General features: G+C 49.3%; 1 protein-coding gene across 13 annotated transcripts in view; it reads left to right on the forward strand.

The window, feature by feature from the left end:
- LOC140133837 (uncharacterized) overlaps positions 1-13,330 on the forward strand; it is a 74,436-nt gene extending 61,106 nt beyond the window's left edge. For 5 of the 13 annotated variants that reach the window (XM_072154465.1, XM_072154456.1, XM_072154462.1 and 2 more), the window contains 12 exons: positions 3,210-3,307; positions 3,521-3,736; positions 4,576-4,753; positions 5,031-5,093; positions 5,244-5,575; positions 6,523-6,651; positions 7,863-7,955; positions 9,845-9,922; positions 10,630-10,711; positions 11,097-11,164; positions 11,249-11,414; positions 12,418-13,330. In XM_072154465.1, the coding sequence (XP_072010566.1) occupies positions 3,210-3,307; positions 3,521-3,736; positions 4,576-4,753; positions 5,031-5,093; positions 5,244-5,575; positions 6,523-6,651; positions 7,863-7,955; positions 9,845-9,922; positions 10,630-10,711; positions 11,097-11,164; positions 11,249-11,414; positions 12,418-12,425 (1,511 nt within the window). In that variant the 3' untranslated portion in view covers positions 12,426-13,330. The remainder of the gene's footprint in view (positions 1-3,209; positions 3,308-3,520; positions 3,737-4,575; positions 4,754-5,030; positions 5,094-5,243; positions 5,576-6,522; positions 6,652-7,862; positions 7,956-9,844; positions 9,923-10,629; positions 10,712-11,096; positions 11,165-11,248; positions 11,415-12,417) is intronic. The other 8 variants (XM_072154460.1, XM_072154459.1, XM_072154463.1 and 5 more) reach the window with 8 other exon arrangements.
- Positions 13,331-15,944: the final 2,614 nt, after the last annotated feature.

Consider the following 15,944-nt stretch of genomic DNA (forward strand, 5'->3'; position numbering starts at 1 on the left):
GTGTTACACGGCTTTCCTTGCATCCTGGACGTTTGATTTTGAGGCTGGGTGTTGTTGGTGGGCAGACGGTGGGCACCGCAGTCCTAGTCTACAGAAATACACCCAGGGCATCCCGGAATTTTGGACTGGTCCGAAAATTGGAAATGACTATGGAGCCATTTGTTACAATGTGACGGTGCTTTCTTCTTACTCTGTAGTTATTAACAATGGTGGGGGGCGGGTGTATTTGAGTGGGTATAATCATTACTACTTCTCATTGGATCACCCAGCTTTTCCTGATCCGGAATGGAAACTATGTTGAGATTTTCAATTTGGCGCCCAGAAAATTGGGAAAGTTGGATATGTCTGCTGTCTCAGGTTACAATTCAAGGTCCTCTCCCCCAGCCCAATACTAGGCGAATGACCAGAGGGTGGGATCCCCTCTGAGGGGGGCAGCGCTGACCCCATATACATAATTGCTCGGGGTCAGCCAGGGACAGGTATTACTGAAGTGGCTGCAGCCGGGAGCCGGATTAAACCTCTGCCTGGGATTGTAGGGGAGGAATAAGATGGATGTGATTTGCGTTTTAGCCCCTTACATAAAGCGCAGTATTAGAAGATGGTGAGGTCTACATTCATTCAATGTTTGTTTGTTTTTTTACTGATAAAGTTTATTGCACGGAGCCTGCAGTGTAAAGCATGGCGGTTACATCCATGATTCTTCCTAGTCGTACTCTAGCACTAAATATAAGGAGGTGATGATCAGTCGCCATACTTTACCCTGCAGGCTGCATGTATCCGTGGTGATAGCAGTGGATTGAGCGTCACCCCGGCCTGGCCTGTCCCTGCACATCAGTGTATGGGTTCGGGGAGACGTTGTGACGGCTTCTCTGGTGTCATAGCAGCGGCAGGAGCGCAGCACCTCTCCATCACCCGCTGCCATATGTAGAGCGTACACCGCCGGCCACACGCTGCGCATCGCCTCGACAAGTGCTGACAGCAGAGGTGACACCACTGCCCCGCGCTATGGAGGGGAAGGAATGGTGTGTGACAGGCCGCAGTGCAGCGTACACCCCCTCCTCCACATCATGATGGGGGGTTATGTAATAATCTCCATTATGTAATAGAGAAGGAGGTGACATGGGGGCATCTTATAAAGCTGAAAAGTGCAGCACAATAATTTTTCCAGGACAAAACCTTATTGTGATGGATTCCTATTGCATCTTCCAAAATATAACAAGTGCCTGGGATTTGTTCACATCATCCCGGGGTATAGAGGCCGTATAACATCACTTACCAGTGTGCGCTGCTGTGAGGTCTCACTGCCTGGTATTGCACGGAGTGGAAGTAGTTCTGTAATACTAATATATATATATATGTCTGACTGCACGCTACACAGGAATGTGAGACCACATGTACATCCATGTGCAGGATACGTAATGTCATGTATGTACACAGTGACTGCACCAGCAGCAGATAGTGAGTACAGCTCTGGGGTATAATACAGGATGTAACTCAGGATCAGTACAGGATAAGTAATGTCATGTATGTACACAGTGACTGCACCAGCAGCAGATAGTGAGTGCAGCTCTGGGGTATAATACAGGATGTAACTCAGGATCAGTACAGGATAAGTAATGTCATGTATGTACACAGTGACTGCACCAGCAGCAGAATAGTGAGTGCAGCTCTGGGGTATAATACAGGATGTAACTCAGGATCAGTACAGGATATGTAATGTCATGTATGTACACAGTGACTGCACCAGCAGCAGAATAGTGCGTTCAGCTCTGGGGTATAATACAGGATGTAACTCAGGATCAGTACAGGATAAGTAATGTCATGTATGTACACAGTGACTGCACCAGCAGCAGAATAGTGAGTGCAGCTCTGGAGTATAATACAGGATGTAACTCAGGATCAGTACAGGATAAGTAATGTCATGTATGTACACAGTGACTGCACCAGCAGCAGAATAGTGAGTGCAGCTCTGGAGTATAATACAGGATGTAACTCAGGATAAGTACAGTATAAGTAATGTCATGTATGTACAGTGACTGCACCAGCAGCAGAATAGTGAGTGCAGCTCTGGGGTATAATACAGGATGTAACTCAGGATCAGTACAGGATAAGTAATGTCATGTATGTACACAGTGACTGCACCAGCAGCAGAATAGTGAGTGCAGCTCTGGAGTATAATACAGGATGTAACTCAGGATCAGTACAGGATAAGTAATGTCATGTATGTACACAGTGACTGCACCAGCAGCAGAATAGTGAGTGCAGCTCTGGAGTATAATACAGGATGTAACTCAGGATCAGTACAGGATAAGTAATGTCATGTATGTACACAGTGACTGCACCAGCAGCAGAATAGTGAGTGCAGCTCTGGAGTATAATACAGGATGTAACTCAGGATCAGTACAGGATAAGTAATGTCATGTATGTATACAGTGACTGCACCAGCAGCAGAATAGTGAGTGCAGCTCTGGGGTATAATACAGGATGTAACTCAGGATCAGTACAGGATAAGTAATGTCATGTATGTACATAGTGACTCCACCAGCAGTAGAATAGTGAGTGCAGCTCTGGAGTATAATACAGGATGTAACTCAGGATCAGTACAGGATAAGTAATGTCATGTATGTACACAGTGACTGCACCAGCAGCAGAATAGTGAGTGCAGCTCTGGAGTATAATACAGGATGTAACTCAGGATCAGTACAGGATAAGTAATGTCATGTATGTACACAGTGACTGCACCAGCAGCAGAATAGTGAGTGCAGCTCTGGAGTATAATACAGGATGTAACTCAGGATCAGTACAGGATAAGTAATGTCATGTATGTATACAGTGACTGCACCAGCAGCAGAATAGTGAGTGCAGCTCTGGGGTATAATACAGGATGTAACTCAGGATCAGTACAGGATAAGTAATGTCATGTATGTACATAGTGACTCCACCAGCAGTAGAATAGTGAGTGCAGCTCTGGAGTATAATACAGGATGTAACTCAGGATCAGTACAGGATAAGTAATGTCATGTATGTACATAGTGACTCCACCAGCAGTAGAATAGTGAGTGCAGCTCTGGAGTATAATACAGGATGTAACTCAGGATCAGTACAGGATAAGTAATGTCATGTATGTACACAGTGACTGCACCAGCAGCAGAATAGTGAGTGCAGCTCTGGAGTATAATACATTCTCGTTATTTTAACCCATTCTGCAGGTAAATCTGAAGCTGCTGCATTGGAGGCTAAAGCTGGAAGTGACATCACTGCTCCACCCACTAAGGATCTGCCTGCAAGTCCTGAGAAGAAGGTGAAGGTAAGTCACCCTATATTTATACATGTAATACTTATGAATATATTTTATAATTTTTTTTTGGGAGGGAAGATTTATGGGATCATATAAGTTGTCAATTTGTTGCGGTCTTGTATAATAGGAAATCTGGGTGATTGAGGGCCGGTTCAGCTCTTCTGCATATCACACTGTAGGTTGTGTTTCTCATTATTAACCTTGTATTTCCTCTCTATAAAGGCCTCAGCAGCCGCTGCCCCATCCAAGGCTCCAGCAACGCCCAAGACTAAACCTCTGGTCGCCCCCAGCCCCAAGAAGCCTGTCTCCTTAACACCCAGCCAGCCGAAAAAGGTCAGCAGCCCTGCTCCAACCGCAACCAACGCAACCCCGAAGCGCCCCCTGGGGAGTGCAGCGAGAACCGCAACTCCTAAAGAGACAAAAGAAGCCAAGCCCAAGGTGAGTGGTGGATGTGAAGGGGCAACTTGGTCGTGTTCCCATGAGTGACCACTGCCAGCCCTAGTCCTGCAGGTATCACCGGAGGAAGGTGCAGCTACAAATTAGTTCTCTGCAAATTCCTCCTTCTGCAGCTCGTTGGGCGCCTCACCAGGTAGTGGCTGCATGATCAGGAGTCATACCTGCAGGGGTTAATTATATAATCACAAAGACTTGTATACATACGACATCTTGCCGCACTGCAGAAACCTGTAGGTAAAGTTAAAGGAATTCACAGCCCTCCTTTACCCATGTGAGCAGCCTGTGGTATGTGCCGGGTATATCTGGAGGTTCCTGCCCATAGGATGCCACGTGCCATCTCCTGTGATTCTGTATTTAACATTCGCATTGTACCGGGCTCTGCAGGAGAACTTTTTCATTTTCTATGGAAAGCTCTCCCCTTGCTTTATCCAGAACCGAGGGCTGGGCACTGCTGCTAATGCCATCTGCCATCAATTACAGTGACAATGGAGCCTCTCACTATGTGTCAGAGTGTGCCAAATCATTACCCCTCACACCCGCCACTTCCATCAGCATTCAGGTCAGCGGGCGGCGGATCAATAGCATTGGTTGTGGGTCGTGCATAACGGCTGGTGGGGGTCTCCCTGTATTGTGCACAGCATTAAAACCTGTAGGTGTGAAAAAATATATTGTCGTAATGAGATGAGGTGGGCAGAAGCACAGCTGTGCCCCGTGCTGTACCCCGTGCTGTGCCCCGCTGATCCGAACACAAACTGGACCCTGACTGTTAAAGGGGAAGGCACCACGTGTGTAATGGCTGCTTTGTTGCATTGTGTTGATAGAGCCTGGAAGCTAAAAGTCCTGTGAAGACCCCAGATAAGAAGCCCCTGACTTCTGCGACTACCCCTCGCTCCGCTGTGAAGGCTAGCCCTGCTGCTTCCAAACTCCATACCTCCACAGCTGCGAATACTACCGCAACGTCTGCTCCCAAACCCAACCTTGCCACGAAAAGACCAACTTGTAAGTAACCAGTTGCTTTCCTGCAAACTCTCTCCACGTGTGTTGTTACTCTGTACTAGTCCTAGAACTGGAAATAAGAGAAGCCAGAGAAACTTCTGCTGAGTCTATAGGTAGCCAGTGTATAGCAACTCGCTCAATGCCAAGCAGCAGCTGCAAAAGCAGACCCATACTAAAACGTAACGCTCTAGAAATTGTGTGGGCCAAGGTTTTGTTTTCTTCAGACTATAAAAATAGACTCCGAATTTGTCCGTCACCTGTATGGTCTTTTCTGTTACAGCCCTCAAGAATGACGTGAAGGCAGCAGAAGCCAAGAAGACGACTGCTACCAAATCGCCTACAGGTAGGTGGTCCTGGTTGCTTGGAATATACTACACAGATACAATATGCCGCAGACTCGGGAAGCCGTATGGATCCTGAAGGGGACACTAGGTCTTTGAGATGTACAGAATCCTTATGTTTCTTTTTTCGTCCCTCTGCTGCTTTGTTGCAGAATTAAGTCGCCCCAAATCAGTTCCAGCTGATATAACAAAGAGCAATGGAGCGGCTCCAGCCACCCGGCCCAAGACTAGCAAACCAGCCACATCCAAAACTCTTACTGGTCCCAGTACTTCCGCAGATGCCAAGAAACTGCCTGCCGCCCGCCCAGCGCCCCTCAGCAAAGCCACCACAGCTGCAGCCGCTAAACCATCCAGTGCATCTTCTGCCAGCAGACCCACCGCTGCCGCCCCCAAACCTCGTCCAGCAACTGCTCCAGACCTGAAGAACGTGCGCTCCAAGATCGGATCCACCGACAATTTGAAGCATCAGCCTGGAGGAGGGAAGGTAATGGTCTAGGCTGCCCCCCCTTTCATGTCACACATAATACATTGTGCCTTTCCCTTTCATGTCACGGCTGCAGAGTTGGTCATTGTCCAGTTTTTGTGTTGATGCCCAGTTTTCATTCAAAGACTGACGACAAAACCCAATCCAAATAATTGTAATACACTGAGTGGGGGATAGAAAGAGGAGAGAAAAGTAATACTGGACTCGCATGTCACACAACTGTTCTTAATGCAAAATTTACTGTAGAAGACTTGACTTTTCTAATAACAAGCCGGAGTATAGGGAGCGCAGCTCTGGGGTATAATACAATATGTAACTCAGGATCAGTACAGGATAAGTAATGTCATGTATGTACACAGTGACTGCACCAGCAGAATAGTGAGTGCAGCTCTGGGGTATAATACATGATGTAACTCAGGATCAGTACAGGATAAGTAATGTCATGTATGTACACAGTGACTGCACCAGCAGAATAGTGAGTGCAGCTCTGGGGTATAATACAGGATGTAACTCAGGATCAGTACAGGATAAGTAATGTCATGTATGTACACAGTGACTGCACCAGCAGCAGAATAGTGAGTGCAGCTCTGGGGTATAATACAGGATGTAACTCAGGATCAGTACAGGATAAGTAATGTCATGTATGTACACAGTGACTGCACCAGCAGCAGAATAGTGAGTGCAGCTCTGGGGTATAATACAGGATGTAACTCAGGATCAGTACAGGATAAGTAATGTCATGTATGTACACAGTGACTACACCAGCAGCAGAATAGTGAGTGCAGCTCTGCAATGATGATCTTGAAGAACTTTGTATATACTAATATCAGGGTGTTGCCGATCTCCTCCTATAGAACATGTGTCGGTCTTTCCAGTGAGGGGCAGATTAGACTTTTATTTTCTTTTGTGTTGATGCTTTATTGTAAACCCTTACATTTCCCCCCCAGCAGGCAAAAGTAGAGAAAAAACCTGTGCCTGTCAGCACAGCGCGAAAACCTGTCCCTGCCCCCACTAAAACAGCCAGCACTAAGCCGGCAGACCCCAAAGAGACGGCGCAAAAGCAAAGCAATGGGAAAGTGAGTGTTGAGCAGCGGCTCGTCCCCTCCTCCTCCTCTTCTGCCTAATCTTTAGTCTTCTGTCACTCTCTTCCCCCCTCGCTCCTGTGTCTTGTATCTGCCTCGCTCCTCCTTCAGGAGTATATAACACTAGTGTCCCAATGTGACAGGTAAGTATCTCTTACCCAAACCGGGCCCGGGCTGGATGATGCAAAATGTGCGAGACGATAGATATTATTTTCTCCCGTGTATTTGGGATGAGGCTTTTCTGTGTGCAGCAGAAAATGGCGCAACATATGGCGGTTTTATATTCTGATAGTCTGGCATAAAACTTCTCTACGCTCCGGTGTGAGCCGCCTAAGCCTGTGTTTGTTACATTGTGTCAGTGCATGATTTCCTAGGCTTCTATGTGGATTGCACAGATCCGATAGATGTGGCAGACCTGGGGGGTTGTCACACCTCAGACACTTGTCTCCAATGCATTGTATAAGGGGTGAGTCAGGTGGCTGAGGGTCTGAGACCCCCAACAGATGGACTGGTCTCCCTGAATCCTCTGTAGGACTGGTGCACCAATGACACGGTGCTGATTTGGTCGCACATCACTTTGTTGCGACCTCCTTCACAATGGGGGGTTCAGTCGCTTGTTCTGGTTGCTGTGTAAATCTGCCACCCATCCCCCTATGATGTCTCTGATTGGACCGGTTCTTCCCCAAAACTTCACTAAGATCAGCACCAGTCTATACGATTCGCTTCTGTAATAAAAAATGTTGACACATAGTAACAAACCCAGGAGCAGTATGAGGTTATACACACACGTAGCCTACTAACCCTGCTGTGCTAACACCCCCCATCGTTCCTCAGTGTGAGGTCAGGGCCTTTCGCTCAGGTAGGTGCCACTTGTTCTCCCGGTCACTTGGGGTCCAATCTGCAAAACGACGGCGCCAAAACCGATTCCAGTCTTTGTGATGTAGTCGTAGTCAGACCTTTCAGCGCCTAAAGCAGGAATCTGCCGCTTTGTGGTGACCTGGACTTTGCAGCGTCTCCATTTACAGCGTGGTCAGGTGGTCTCCTCTGTACCCGCAGCTTAACCCCTTGCTTCCTGTTTCCCTCCCTCGTGGTCATTCACGTAACACTGTCCTGTTTCGTGTCATGTAATTTCTCTAACCGTGTCTCTCCACTTCTGTGTCTCGTTTTATTTTGTTTTTTTCTCCCCCATCCTGTCACGCCTCCAGGTCCAGATAGTTTCCAAAAAAGTCAACTACAGCCATGTTCAGTCCAAGTGTGGCTCCAAGGACAATATTAAGCATGTCCCAGGTGGTGGGAATGTAAGTATGGCTGCCTGACATCGTGTCGCTCTAATATCCATTGTGTCTGACATGTTACTTCCGCTACACAAACTAACTCCGCCTCTGTGCCGAGGGTACCTGACTACAGGTATGGGGATGGGGGGAGGATGAAGTGTCCCCCCACGTTCACCATGAGCCAAATTTACTGATCGTTGCAGTCTACTGCACAAGTGCGACCATACAGACTGCAGCCAGAGCTGTGTTATCAGACCTTGTGCATGTTAGTAGCAGCAGGACTGTGAATTGTGGAGATTTATATTCTCTTAAGTGCACTGGGATGTGTCCTCACACTGCTGTGCTCTGTGCAGACAGTGTTGTGTATTATATAATATTTCATGATTTTGTTTTTTTATATAGGGTGTTGCCAGTCAGGCAGTACAGAAATCATTATATCAATATGTATGTGCTCTGTGCAGCCGGTGTTATGTATTTTCCCTGGAGAGATGTGTAATTAGTCCTCACACTGCTGTGCTCTGTGCTCTCTGCAGCCAGTGTTATGTACTGTCCCTGGAGAGATGTGTAATCAGACCTCACACTGCTGTGCTCTGTGCTCTCTGCAGCCAGTGTTATGTATTGTCCCTGGAGAGATGTGTAATCAGACCTCACACTGCTGTGCTCTGTGCTCTCTGCAGCCAGTGTTATGTATTGTCCCTGGAGAGATGTGTTATCAGACCGCACACTGCTGTGCTCTGTGCTCTCTGCAGCCAGTGTTATGTATTGTCCCTGGAGAGATGTGTAATCAGACCTTAGTGTATGTTGTTAGTAGCAGCAGGACTGTGATATATGGATTTGTATATGTTCCAGGTTTCATGTGCACTGCTGCAGTCTGTACGGTCACCTTTTTCCTTTTATCCTTTGTCTCTCTGATCCTACACTCCAGCTTGTATCTTATTCTTTCCACTCCTAATTGTTAGGATTGTAACCAGTCTTTGGTAACTCTCTGTCTGGAGTCCAGGCGGATTCTCTCACAAAGACGCTGCCTGCGCTGATACATTGTAACAAACGGTCAGGGCAGGAGACAGATTGAAAAACTCCTCCACACCATCCGGGAAGGATCCTTTATACTCGTGACTACCAAGTAGCCCCTGGCAGCAAGCAGAGTTCTTGCACTGGGGAAGAATTGGGCAGTAAGATGCAGGACTGTCTATCAGGTGCACAGGTGTAAGGAATCTGTAGGGACCACGAGACACCTCCTGTGCCTGGTTTACTGAGTGTGTATGTGTGCATGTGTGTATACATCTCTATCTCTCTATATCTATCTCTATATATCTGGTTGTACTGTGTGTGTGAGAGATGTTAACCTCCTAGGTGCCGGGTGTATTAATGGTATCATACTCCAGTCACAACCAAAGCTGCACCGAGACTGGAGCCCCCTATGTGTAACCTCAGCATCGCCTCCTGCAGGGCTACATATGGCGGCCGCGCTGCTCACATGTGCCATTCGCTTCTCACAAGGTTAATTAATTTTCTCTCAGTTGATTTTCTCATTTTAGGGTTATTTTTGTGCGTGTGAAGTAAAGATTGTGCATCTTGGCAGCGGCGCTGGGCGCAGCAGATGGTCGCCCAATCCAGCAGCTTCTGGGTGCTCGGCCGGGGGTTCACTAATTAATATACCATGCTGGATAGTTCTGCTGAGTGGAAGGGGATCCTCATTTGCATATATGTAAACGAGCAATCTCTGCAGCTGAGCAGCCGCTCTGGTCTGGGGTGACCTGCAGGTCCCGGGCAGCGCGGGCGGTTACCAGGGGTCACTCCACGGATCATCATTCCTCAATTCCCAACTTTTTGTGTGATTTCCTTGTATTCTTCCTTCTACCTCCCCGGCATCGCCTCCAACCTGTCCAAACTAAATGACCTATTATCCACAGGTAACAAATACCGCCAAATCCTCTGCAGGCAGCAGCCGGCCCCCGGCGCCCACCAGCCACAGAGCGGGCGCTGCCAACGTGAGTAATGAGCGGCCCAGATCCTCCATCTCTGCTGTCCTCACGCTTCTAAAGACCATGTCCACATCTGCAAAATATCCAGCGCCTCCTCTCATTGGATCATTGTAGAGTTCGCCCCTTTAACCCCTTAGCTCTAGTAATGCCCGTCCTGCCACCCAGCACATGTAATGGCAGCAGATCAGAGGCCGGGTCTGTACATATACGGCTGCTGTGTAATCCCCAGGATGAATACTCCTGGGTTGTGCCTTAGACCGGACATGTCAGATCCTGCACGCGGTAGGAGCAGGCTGGTACCTGGGCGAGGGTGGGGGTATGGAGGTGCAGAGGACATGGTCTCTCTCCGGCTCTCGTTGCTGGTGTCGGCGCTCTGTTCTGTTTGCTTCTCTGCTTTTTCTTCTTTTCCTCAGGTGTCTTCTCTGCAGGGGAAGCTGAAGGGGAGCCCCGGCTTTCTAATATACTGTCCACATGCTGACACGGCCGCAGTGCCTACGCTTATACAGTGTAACAAATCCTCAGCTGTAGAAGCATTTGTATCATGTTGTATATTGGAAAGCTGCAGTGTTTTCCGGGGGTTGTTCTCACGTGGCTCACGCTGAGGGGTGACTTGTGCCTCCTCCTGTCTGTCATCTCCATCCTTCTTCTTCTCAGTCTCTTATCTGTAAATTATTGCTGAGCTACATGGTGATCTGTGCGCGTCTTCCCTGCAGGTGCAGATCCTAAACAAAAAAGTGGACGTATCTAAAGTTTCCTCCAAGTGCGGCTCCAAACCCAGCGCTAAAGCCAAGACAGGTAAAGAGCGCCGGTCGGGGGCGGGCTCTGCATCTAGTGGACGGGGGCGGGCTCTGCATCTAGTGGGCGGGGGCGGGCTCTACATCTAGTGGGCGGGGGCGGGCTCTACATCTAGTGGGCGGGGGCGGGCTCTACATCTAGTGGGCGGGGGCGGGCTCTACATCTAGTGGGCGGGGGCGGGCTCTACATCTAGTGGGCGGGGGCGGGCTCTACATCTAGTGGGCGGGGGCGGGCTCTACATCTAGTGGGCGGGGGCGGGCTCTACATCTAGTGGGCGGGGGCGGGCTCTACATCTAGTGGGCGGGGGCGGGCTCTGTGTGCAGTGGGAGGGCTCGCAGGCGGCTTCAGTAGCTGCACATAAACCTCATCTGTTCCTCTCTTGCAGGCGCTGGTGACGCCAAACCTGACGACTCGGCAAAGAAGACAGAAGCTACAAAGCAGGAGAGCGTAAAGGTGAGGGTCCGGGCCGAGGGCGAGATCTGGGTAACGATAAAAGGGGAAATGAAATGACGTCTCCAACAAACCTCTTTAATACAGGAAAATGGTGGAGACCCGATCCCCGCACCACAGAATGGGGACCTAGCGACCCCCACAGACAGCGCAGCGATGGACACGCGGGAAAATGGCGTAGAAGAGACGCTCGCCACAGACGGCAGCAATCAAAGGGAAATCCAGAGCTTCAACTCCCTCATACCAGAGACAAGTAAGAGCGGCTACTCGCACATCAGCGGCCATGGACCCCCAGAATATGAGGGGTCCGTGTGATACATGGTCCTGCCTCCTCTGGGGCTCCATGGCCTGACGTCATATACCAGTCCTTGTGCCCCTTTATGGAGATGGAGCGTTCACAGGACAATCCCTTTAAGTAACTTACAAGCAGCCAATGGGGTTTTGTCTCTGTATGCTCAGAGGACCTGTGTGTGCACTAGAACATTGTAACAAACCCTCTGCTGTATAAGCTGGACTAGTCCTATATGTATTTCTCACATGTGCAGATGTTGAGGATTTGCTGCCACGGGCCATGTCGTAACAAGCTAATTGTTGGGGGTCCTCACCCTAAATTCTAGCACCGTTCTGCAGAGGTCCAGGCCCCCCCTTCTGTCCAGCGAAGCAGATTCTGACCGTTACTTTGGTTGCACAAGCCCTTTAAGCTTAATCTCCATAAACTCTGCATGTGGTGTAGTAGCGCCCCCTAGTGTCGGGTATGAGGATACGTGGAGGCTCCTGCTAATCCATCTGTAATAGACAATGGTTGTTGTGGGTCACCTGAGGTCGCAGACCCTGTGGCCCCTCCCCTCCAGTGCCTCCTCTATTACATGGCAGATTGTAGGGCTCCACAGCGCCCCCTAGTGTTGGGTACGAGGATACGTGGAGGCTCCTGCTAATCAGTCTGTAATAGAGAATGGTTGTTGTGGGTCACCTGAGGTCACAGGTCACCTGTGGCCCCTCCCTCCAGTGCCTCCTCTATTACATGGCGGATTGTAGGGCTCCACAGCGCCCCCTTGTGTTGGGTATGAGGATACATGGAGGCTCCTGCTAATCCGTCTGTAATAGACAATGGTTGTTGTGGGTCACCTGAGGTCACAGGTCACCTGTGGCCCCTCCCCTCCAGTGCCTCCTCTATTACATGGCGGATTGTAGGGCACCACAGCGCCCCCTCGTGATGTCTTACGTGGTGTGTGATATGACGTGCTTTTATTTTCCAGGCATCTAATGATGAATTTGTGGTGTCGTCTTCCATCTCTCTCATTGTCTGATCTCCTCCCTGTTACTACTCCCATCATCTGTCCTCCCTACTTGTTCTCTACCCACCTCCGAAATCGTCACCCTGTCTCCCTGCAGATTGACGCGTCGCCCAGCTGACGGCTTAAGATGGACCACGGAGAATTCGTCTGTGACCCCCCCAACCCTCCTCCTCCAAAACTACCCCTCCACGACCGTGATTTTCAGCACTTGTAGCCCCTCCCCCACAGGCTCCGCCTCCACCGTGACGGCCATGATGGCGTCCGACAAAGCGTCAGCTGCTTCCATCAAGTGACATCAGTGTTGTAGCCCACCCTCCCCAGTGATGGGCGCCCCCTTCTGGCCTGGGTCATGGCACAACGGAGGGAGGTGACAAGCCGCAAGGGTCGAGGGTCAGTGGGGGTCACCAGGGAGGGGGGCGCTCCGTGTAATCCTAATAATAAGTGTTGAGTATTTCTGTATGACTCACCTGTAACCCCTGCTGCGCCGCTATGGAGCCCCCGTACCCGCTCCCTCATCGCTAGAAGCTCTGCACATATCCAGAGGTCGCGTATTATTATTATTATTATTTTTGTGGTTTTTTTAGGTTTATATTTAATATTTTTTTGCTCGTTGTATGACGCAGGTCGCTAGCAGAAAGGTGTCAGTACGTGAATACAGGGCGGGAAACGTCTTCCGAAAAAAAAAACTTATCCTGGGATCTGGGAAGTGATTGGTCGGTAACAAGGGGCGGGAGGGTGTGGCCGGCGGTCACATGACTCGGCCGTAGTGTGAGAGGAGGCGAAGGATACGACATGTCTTACCACTTATTGAAGGGACTCGGTCTGTGAGAATATGGGATATTGAAGGTTAATTATGAAATTTGGGGGGGGGGGGGATTTTTTTGGGGTTTTTTTTTTTTTGGTACCATTTTGTGGTTTGAACTAACATTTTACGTGCTGTGACGACACTAAAAGACTGACGTGTACATAATTTATTGTGGGGGGAGCGAGCAGCGGGGGAGGGAGGGGTCGGACCCCGGCACCTGGACCTACACAGTTCTTATTGCACTTGTATTTTTATATATAAATATAATAAAATGTTGCATGATTTCTAATAAAATGACATTAAAATGTGACAAAATTGCAGCGGTGTCTGGTTAGTCTTTAACTCTTTCCTGTGCTGAACTCTTCAGGATGACTCAGAAATGGCCAATCGTGTCCCCTCCCCCCTGACTCCTGTGTCTGACCCCTCCCCCATGGAGTGACCCCCTTGTGGTATCCGCCCTCCTCCGGCTCTGCCTGGATGAGGATAGTATGTGCCCCCCCTGTTACTATAGTGTGACTGGTTCTTTCTCCTCCCTGTTGCCTCTCCCCCAGGTCTGTCTCCTCCCCCTTGACTCCATGCCGTTCCCTGGGATTTATCAGGGCCATTTATTTCTTATCCTGAAATCTTCGCCCTCGGGCTGAGGCTCAGGTGTAAGACCTGCAGTGTCGGGGGCGAGGCGGGCGGCCGGGGGCGTGACGGGCGACGTCCTGCAATTTTGTTTCATTATGTTAGAAGCTTCTACTAATCGCTAGGACCCTACATGAGGAGGGTCTCCCTTTGCGGGGGTTTTATGGTACAAGCCTGGAAAGCTGAGTCACCAGTGATGTGGGCTCGGGGGTCACCCAGCTTTCTCAGGGGGAGATACAGAGGACATGACTGTGTTGTCTCTACAATGACTGCAGGATTTAAAGTGGAACTAAAGGGGGTCGGGGTCCTGGGGGTCGCTGTACATATCTGTCCCTAGTAATGTCCCTGGGGACTGTGGTCCCTCTCTAACCCCGTGTGAGTTTGCACTTTAGTCCTTCCAGTCTTAGGGCCCGGCTGGGGGAGATCCAGGGGCCACAACGTGTGACAGATCGCGCTGATTAGTGTTCACCAAGTGCCAAATGTCTGATATACAGCGTCCCGCACACCCCCGAGACCCCGCAGTATCCAGCGTCCCGCACACCCAGAGACCCTGCAGTATCCAGCGCCCCGCGCACCCCCGAGACCCCGCAGTATCCAGCGCCCCGCGCACCCAGAGACCCCGCAATATCCAACGTCCTGAGCACCCGCGGTGTCCCGCGCACCCCCGAGAGACCGCAGTATCCAGCGTCTGTATTTGTTTATTACTTGATTATATATTGCATCATATACTCCACTCACATCCAGAGCTGCATCAACAATTCCCTATTCTACAGCTGAAAAGCCCAATGTGTTCTCTTAATGTACTAATTAATTTTATCATTTATCAGAACAGAGCAAACAGCAAATCACTAAAGTTGTGAATGCAGCTCTGGTTGTGACTAGAGTTTAAGGGGTTGTCCAATTTCAGAGAGAAAGAAATAGATTGGAAGCTGAATAAACTTTCCTTAGAAAAAACATTTCTACTTTTTCTATTGATTCCCTTCACGGATTTCTAGATCTCTGCTTGCTGAAATCTTCTGTGTTTACTTCCAGGGGTTAAAAAATCTGTCTCTGATTGTGTAATGTCACACAGGTGCACTAGGAGTTCTCACAGCTGATAACGAGCCGTGCACCTGTGTGACATCACATGACCGGGGTTATAATGAGCAGTGCACCTGTGTGACATCACATGACCGGGGACACATTTCTATCCATAGAAGATTTCAGCAAGCAGAGATCTAAAAAACTGAGGAATCAATGAAGAAAGACTGGAAAATGAATAAACTTTCCTCACACAAACTATTTCTGAGAGAGGACAATCCCATTAAAGATGGAGGACGTGTCAGTAGGTGCAGCCCCTGGAGAGATGTAGAAATCACAGTCCTGCTGCTACTAACATACACAAAGGTCTGATCACACAAGAGCACTGAGACTTGTCCTCACACTGCTGTGCTCTGTGCAGCCAGTGTTTGGTATTGTTCCTGCACAGTGTAGTAATTTAGAATAAGGATTTCTATTCTAGGTTCGGTCCTCACACTGCTGGGACCTTCAAGCTTACGAGAAGAGCTCATTGAACTGAACTGTGGCCTAATCCTGGACTATAAATGTGCATTTCACAGTCCTGCTGCTACTAACATACACAGGGACAGTACATAACACTGGCTGCAGAGAGCACAGCAGTGTCAGGTCTGATTACACATCTCTCCAGGGACAATACATAACACTGGCTGCAGAGAGCACAGAGCACAGCAGTGTGAGGTCTGATTACACATCTCTCCAGGGACAATACATTACACTGGCTGCAGAGAGCACAGAGCACAGCAGTGTGAGGTCTGATTACACATCTCTCCATGGACAATACATGATACTGGCTGCAGAGAGCACAGAGGTGTGAGGTCTGATTACACATCTCTCCAGGGACAATACATAACACTGGCTGCACAGAGCACAGCAGTGTGAGGTCTGATTACACATCTCTCCAGGGACAATGCATAACAGGCGCAGTCTGCGGTTCCTTTAGATGAATGATATGTTTATGACTTGTCACGCCCTGGTGGTCTGCACTGCGGCCCCCTTG

The sequence above is a fragment of the Engystomops pustulosus genome, chromosome 5 (assembly GCF_040894005.1).
Source record: "Engystomops pustulosus chromosome 5, aEngPut4.maternal, whole genome shotgun sequence".
Classification (NCBI taxonomy): Eukaryota; Metazoa; Chordata; class Amphibia; order Anura; family Leptodactylidae; genus Engystomops; species Engystomops pustulosus.